Genomic DNA, 7,895 nt, shown 5'->3' with positions numbered 1-7,895 from the left:
CCCCCCCTCCCCCAATTTTTGTCATTTACGAATTGTTACGCCGGTAACGCCGGCGAAAAACGCTATCCTCCAAGCTTAACATGATAGCGGTGTTTTTTCACGGTTTGAATTATAATATTTGTACAATGTCTCTTTATACAAATCTCACAAGCTGGGCATAGCCATTTTACATAGGCGTGAAACAAAAGGATAAATCCACACCCTCAAATGTTGAAATAACATAAACCGGAAGCTAAGTTAAATAAAACGAAATTATTGTGATGGTTTCTGCATTTTAAGGACATTTTACCTGTTCCTGTAAAGAGTATCAGCTCCCTAGTAATGTCTGTGTCTTAAAGGCGATCATACAGTAAGTGAACAATACAATGTCGCCCGGTCGCGTGGTTTGACAGCACTGAGACAACACAAAATGGCGGACGTGGAAGGAGAGTTCGTTGCACATGCCACGTCAATTCCTAGGCAATAGGGGGTCAGTGAAATGAAATCGCGTGGTACCCTATCTGAATTTTATGTGTAATATGAAATGGCGGGTAATTTAACTGACGGCTTACTTTTAAGTGATTTAGTGATTTGTCTGAGAAGGAAGTCAGCGTAGTCATTTTAATTTGAAATATCTTTATCATGGGCAACCTAAAATGAGGACACGTGACATTTAACAGTGAATTATTTAAGATTATCTAGATACACTCTTTTATCCTTGGATATAATGATAAAAATAGTTTCAACTTCATTTCACAGTCATTGAGTTGAGATGCCTGTATCTTATGCTAATCAATATGAAATATACATGTTTTGTTTCAGATATGAACGACATGTCATGAGATAAGGACAATAAACTTGAGGCTAATTTCACATAGATTTAGAAGAATCAGTTAAATAAAAGAATGCAAAGTAGTACAAAGAGGAGAAATAATTGAAATAAGATGTTGCTACTAGTCGACCACAGAATTAGATTGTTATCTAAGTCCGTGCTACAACTGTTTAGTAGATGTATCATATGGCTGTGTTAAGTGTTACCTAGGAGCGAACACTTACCTTGTGTATTATAATTAAAGTCACAAGGTTGCCTTACAAGTGTATTTTTAATTCCATTACCTTCAGTATTTTGTACTACTGGTCAAGGGAAGTACTTAGATTAATCGGTGCATTAAGTATGCCCCTTTCATCCCATGTTCTGCGATGTACGATATCTCGTTTGGTAGCTATAACGTTATGCCATTTGAATGGTAGAGTGAAGGTTTATGTTCGACCGAGACAAAAACTATGGTTGTTGATACTGATTATTGGTGGTATACTGCTTTTAAGTCTGAGGCAAGAAAAAACTGCATATAATTAAGGTGACATGACAAAGATAGGGATTTCTTCTTATATATTTTTTTACTTAAGTTTTTTGAAGGAGGGGCTGAGTTATGGCTTATTCAAGAAAACAAATTACAAAACTTATCAAACATTGTTATTCAGACCAATTATATTCAATTAAAAACGTTTTTAGTTATTGTAAATAATAATATGGGAATGGAATTATGTTTCGATACCTAGCTGCCTATCAAATAGAAAGGTGTCATGTCAAAGACGCTTAGAATTGTCTGCGCGTTAAAACGTGACGTTTTTTAAAGTGCATTTGAGTGAAATATATTTTTAGGATCGGAGGTCGGGTAATACCTGAAACATTCATGTTTTTTGGCCTGATATCAAAAATATGGTGGGATAACTTTAGCCTATAGACAAAAAAAATGAAAATATTATATTGTGCTGTATAAAGTGAGAGGAAGTGTGTCTGGATAAAGCTGTAAGTGTTAATGGTGAGGATTTATTGTTCGGTATATTATGTATACAGTACATTTCACTTCCAGGGTTTGATAACTGAAATGGTCAGAAAAAACACGTTTCGGTTACTAAAATGTTTCTCTTAATATCACGCTCCGGTAACTATAATGTTTCTCTTAAGGTCACGTTGCGGTTACTCTAATGCTTTCTCTTAATGTCACGTTCCGGTTACTATAATGTTTTCTCTAAATGTCACGTCCCGGTTACTATACTATTTTCTCTTAATGTCACGTTCCGGTTACTATAATGTTTTCTCTTAATGTCACGTTCCTGTTACTATAATGTTTTCTCTTAATGTCACGTTCCGGTTACTATAATGTTTTCTCTTAATGTCACGTTCCTGTTACTATAATGTTTTTCTCTTAATGTCACGTTCCGGTTACTATACTTTTTTCTCTTAATGTCACGTTCCGGTTACTATAATGTTTTCTCTTAATCTCACGTTCCTGTTACTATAATGTTTTCTCTTAATGTCACGTTCCGGTTACTATTATGTTTTCTCTTAATGTCACGTTCCGGTTACTATACTGTTTTCTCTTAATGTCACGTTCCGGTTACTGTAGTGTTTTCTCTTAATGTCTCGTTCCGGTTACTATAATGTTTTCCGCTGACAAATGATAAATGATATTGAGCAAAATCTATAAAATACCAGGAAAAATTGGCAAATTGGAAACAGTTGATTTTGTTTTATTGAGAGAAAATAATTTAAGCACATGTTCATTTTCTTTGCTTTGTTCACACTTTTATTTTTAAATGTCAGCAGCGTGTCGACAATACTAAGTATACGATTTTTCAAAGAGTATAATGGTCCAGCTTGTTGTGTCATTACCGTACAGTTAATGAATCCTTGTTTTATACAGAGAACTACTAGTATCAAGAACCGCCTTTGATTTTTGAATGTTTAGGTTTTTGATAAAATATGATCAAAAAGCCAAAAAAAAAATCAAAAAAAAAAATCCGGTCTTTGATTAAGATATCATATTAGAGGATAGACTATACACATTTTGCCTACATCTTCATTGCATTTTTGCATCATAGTCTTATGGAGGTCGGTGAATTGCGATATTGCAATATTGACTTGGTATTTTCAGAAGCAGCAGATCAATATTCACTTCAGTTCAATTGTATCATAATTATATATAATTTAACAATGTCACCTGCCAAATACAGTTCTTTCCTCCGTACAGTTTTTCATACGTTTTATGTTATATTATGATTAAACATAATTTAGCATTTAACAATTGAGGAAATTTATTTCGGTAAATGTGATTATATATACATGAGAAAGTAATAATAACACTCGACTTCGTCTATGTTTCTGATAATTGATACTTCTTATTTGTAGACGGCATATGATTTACTAATATGTCTTAATAGGACCTACATGCTTTAGATGAGACCAATACAATGTGAAGTGGTCAGTGAAAGATAGATTAGACTCTAAAGAATTGTTATTATTGTGAGTAGTACTGACAAATATATATATTTAATTTGGCGGTGATAGCCAGCCTTAATATTACATATTTGCTGAACTAACATTTCAGTGTTTAATGTTATATATATATATATATATATATTAAAAATGGTCACGCTGCCATACAAAGTAATTGCGTGGAGGATCAACGTGTTGATTTTTTTCGCTGTTGGCACTTGATGAGGCAAATGCGAGTTAGAGTTGTTTCCCTTGTTACGTAGGACAAAGATAACACTGTGACGTGAACAGCTGTGCCCACGTATGCGTTGTCAGTATTTATTATTATTGCATCCACCTTTTCACAAAGATCAACAAGAGTCTTGATACACTTTGACTTACGTAAAATGGCGGATATCAGGTGAGTGATTTCGTTATAACAGCAGGTAAATGGCAGGGTAATATTGATGTTGGGGTTTGATGCTGATGTTTGTCAGTGTGCCAGGAGGGGGCGTGCCGATCAACCTAGCTTCTGCATACACATACGCTTGGTTAGCTAACATCCTTTCCTTCCCGCTGTGATAATACATCACAGGCCCTTAGAATTTGCTATAGCTACATTTGGAAATATACCCCATCCCCCCAGTGATGATAATATACGCTTGTACATTATATCATCATTGGGGGTGGCATTTTTACCGAAAATTGTAATACCCCCAAAGGTGTAAAATTACTCTAAATACCTTCATTAGTTTTAGGTCTAACTATAAGCTGTAACAAATGTTCAGGTCCCTGCGATATACATCTATATTAATACAGTCATACATCAACGCGGATGTAAAATTGTTGTGCTACGTACAATTAATTATTTGTTCATCAGCACTAGCCGGGAAGTGACATATAACAGTCACTAATAAATGTATCCAAAAGTATTCACCGTGTCGCGTATGACAACAGAATGTATACGATCGCTGGTGTGAAACGTACACGTAGTCTCCATATCAATATAGTTAAAAGTATCTATGCATACACAAGTAGCCCGAGGGTTTGCATTAGTTTAATTCATGTTTCTGAATGAAACGCATTTTATTGCTTTTAATAGATGAAACTTAGCGAAAAGATCAGACACAAGTTTAAATAACAGCCTTTTAAGGACGTTTATTTTAAAAGCCCTCTTCTCAACGATGATATAAATGTGATAGCAAGCAAGATAAACTTTAAACATTGTAACATAACTGAAATGTATATATGCATCGCACAAAATATGTTGCTGTAAGAGTTACCATTTTTAACACCTTCCTTAGAATTTTTGTTCCATCAAAAGACCACACGTGCGTCAAAATCCCCCCACTAAATTTAGAAAAGAACATCTAATAAATTTACGTAGTACAACGGTTAAGATTAAAGATTGTACACGTGGAATGCCGGTAGTTCTAATACTATTTTTATTATTTTAGTATATTTTATTAAGGTAATTTATATTTTATGTGTAATGTTTTCACTGAAAAAAATGAGTAAAATTATATATAGACTGAAAACTCAGTCGGCCTCTCAACACTAGGGTAATCACCAACAAATAAAATAAAAATGTGTCTATAATGGGGCACTTAAATCATATCTATATATTGCAACGAGGAAAGACGGCGTATATAGTCTAGTATGAACGCAGTTGGCAATGAACATATATTCTATGGTGCGCGAATTTATACACAGTCAGAGTTTACCAAGCTAGAGAAGGGAGACATAAAAGTATAATCTGACGAAAAAAAATGTTGTGAAATTAAAAGACTAGCAAATGAGTCAAGAGATGTACTAGCCATGTCCAGCAGAACTGTTGTAGATGACTGTGTATCAACACGTCACCTGCGATTCATCTTACAAAGAAGTACAACAATCGGCAAATAAATAAATAAAAAATTTAAGATGGGGAAACAGTGTTCCGGTAGGCTTTCTGAAACTGATAATTTTCAGGTCATTGTCGGGTCAATGCTTTGTACTCGACAAGAATAGAATATACCTATATTATATATACCAATCTTAAAGGAGTATCACAATTTACTTGGTTTTAACAAACCGATGAGATAAAACCTCTGAGCCCAGCTAATTACCTTCACAGATTAAAACCTAACTTAACGCTAGCCTCTATAGTACATAGTATAACTGAGCTTAAGAACTAATCTTTAACTAAAGTTATTGATTAGTCACCTGTGTGTGTTTTGTTCATCTTTGAGAAGTCTCACGGGGGAAATATATCCAATACATTTTTCGAATGTTTCTCACTGGAAATTTTCTGTCTATTGTCCTGCTGGGGCCTGTTCGTTGATGCGGAACAACCGGTTTGTCCATTTTTATATGTAACATTTTCGGGTATAAATCCTGGCAGATGTGCAAAAGTGTATGCAGGCATTGCAAGGCTTTGTCAAGGCTTGCCTGAAAGCATGCAACATCAGATTACAAGGTCCGACCTTATTTAATAAACGAACCACTTTGGTCCAACCGGTTCAACCGTTTAAACGAAACGGCCCAGGTATCCAGTCATTCAAAATGGACATCACATAGATTTGCACAATTTTCCTTAACGCGACTGATGAAGGGCAGCAGCCCGAATGTTTTAAACAGTCTGCGGGTTTTTTATGAACCAGAATTGGATTTTTTTTTTATGAATTTGAAGAGTGCGAACATATGTGTCCTGGTAACAAGCTTCTAGGCTAACCTAAGGTTTCCGTTTCTTTAAACTGTGCGTGTTCAGCTGCTAATATATGTCTGCCTTCCAGCCTCCCTGCGACCTATGTGGATGGTTTCCATGACAAAGATGCTGTGCTGAAAATGACGTATAATCCTCTAGGCAACACTGGGATGAAGCCTTCTGTCCTCAGTTTCGGTTAGTGTCGTAGAGTTATCCTCTCTTGTTCAAAACACTTATTTAAATACCAAGCGTCCGCTCCCGATACATTCGATCTTCTGTTGAGATATTTACTTGTCCTTGGATTTCAAAGATTATATACTTCATGCCTAAGCACATATTCAGCGTAATATATTTCCAAAGTAAAAAATAATGGGAATTCATGAAAGTAACAAAATAGCTTTTAACATACAGTATTTTATTGATTTACATTTTCAGTTTATCACTTCATAGTACAGGTACCGTAAAATATATAAATAGAACAAAGTAATGCTTTGTACTCGACAAGAATTACGAATCATGTTATATGATAGAATGAGTGGTCGGTTGGCGCAGTGGATTTCGCGCTTGCCTTTCACCAAGGTGACCGGGGTTCGATTCCACGATCTGACGTGAAAAGGTATGGGGTCACCTGCCCGACAACATGGATTTTCTCCGGGTACTACGGTTTCCTACCACAATAAGACCCCTCGCATGCTTACATCCGTGCCAACAAGAGCGATTTATATAAGTTGAATGAACTTAATTGTTTCAAAATTGTTGTGCAATAAATAAAGTTTAAATATAGTGAAATTAAACAAAGAAAGAGGTTCCTTTAAGCTTCAGCTTAAATTTCGGAATATTATTGGATTGATTTGAACAGCGAAGAAACTGGGGGCTCTAGATCTGCCACGAAATATACGTTAATATTATATACGGACAGGTGCATCATCCCTCGGCAGTGTGTTTCGTAAGACGGATAACTCAGAGTCTCACCAAGTCGTCAAGTATCTGATCAAGAATGGAATCAACTACGTGGACGTGGCTCCGTGGTATGGACACGGGAAGGCGGAGACGGTCCTAGGTGAGGTACGTCCCCCGTATGTATAGGCCGTGATATTGACACCAGTGGCAGAGCCGGTCTTCTTCTGTCCGGACGGGATAACTCAAATAATGATACTTTTTTCATTAATGAGAATTTTTGTTTATGATATATATATATTGTCACTGATTTTGACCTTCGAAAATGACATAACCACTTTTTTGATTATCAAAAGATTAGAGAACAGAAAATCAATATTTACACTCTTAAATGATTTAATAAGGGGAGATAACTAGTAAATTTTAGTTTCGTGTCTGTTTGATAATTTATTGCTATCATGTAAGCATTAAAATTTTTAAACAAGCCTTTACAACCTCTACCCAGATTTATTTTCGTTCTTACACTCTTGAGTCTTGAAAGTGACCGACTCAAGTGAGTGTAGGGGACACAACTCTGGATTGAAGCGGTAAACTGTGATAAATTGTACAAACGTTCTGCTGATTCTGGGATAACTAAACATCTAAACCAATAAGTATAAACTTTACTTCTTTTCTTGAAAGCAAAATACATATCCACAATTTGAATGCAAATGGAAAAGAATCCGGAAAGAAGTTGAGAAAACTTATATAAACCCGTTTCCTTTTGGTGAAAAAGGTTTTGCATGATGGATAGTATATAATGTATCTTAATATGGAAAATAGTGAAAGAAATACAATGTAGAGAACAGAGAACAGATAGAATTGAAAACAAGGAGTTAGAAAGTGGGGTGTGAGGGGGATATGGTAGGTCAGGGTGGGGATGGGAGGTGGGGCTACATGCCACTGGAGTTAGAAAGTGGGGTGTGAGGGGGATATGGTAGGTCAGGGTGGGGATGGGAGGTGGGGCTACATGCCACTGGAGTTAGAAAGTAGGGTGTGAGGGGGATATGGTAGGTCAGGGTGGGGATGGGAGGT

At 35.9% G+C, this 7,895-nt stretch overlaps 2 protein-coding genes across 5 annotated transcripts in view; one reads left to right on the top strand and one right to left on the bottom strand.

Annotated features, from left to right (window-relative positions):
* Positions 1-469, bottom strand: part of LOC110459762 (ADP-ribosylation factor 1) — a 37,176-nt gene extending 36,707 nt beyond the window's left edge. For all 4 annotated transcript variants that reach the window (XM_021512201.1, XM_021512193.1, XM_021512186.1 and 1 more), the window contains exon 1: positions 290-469. The gene's annotated coding sequence lies outside the window, so the exon portion shown is untranslated. The remainder of the gene's footprint in view (positions 1-289) is intronic.
* A 3,048-nt stretch (positions 470-3,517) lies between these two features.
* Positions 3,518-7,895, top strand: part of LOC110459756 (L-galactose dehydrogenase-like) — a 13,060-nt gene continuing 8,682 nt past the window's right edge. The window contains exons 1-3 of the mRNA XM_021512176.1: positions 3,518-3,659; positions 6,013-6,119; positions 6,844-6,989. Of these exons, the coding sequence (XP_021367851.1) occupies positions 3,646-3,659; positions 6,013-6,119; positions 6,844-6,989 (267 nt within the window). The 5' untranslated portion in view covers positions 3,518-3,645. The remainder of the gene's footprint in view (positions 3,660-6,012; positions 6,120-6,843; positions 6,990-7,895) is intronic.

The sequence above is a fragment of the Mizuhopecten yessoensis genome, unplaced genomic scaffold (assembly GCF_002113885.1).
Source record: "Mizuhopecten yessoensis strain PY_sf001 unplaced genomic scaffold, ASM211388v2 scaffold1313, whole genome shotgun sequence".
NCBI classification, from domain to species: Eukaryota; Metazoa; Mollusca; class Bivalvia; order Pectinida; family Pectinidae; genus Mizuhopecten; species Mizuhopecten yessoensis.
This window is presented reverse-complemented; position numbering and strand designations above follow the sequence as displayed.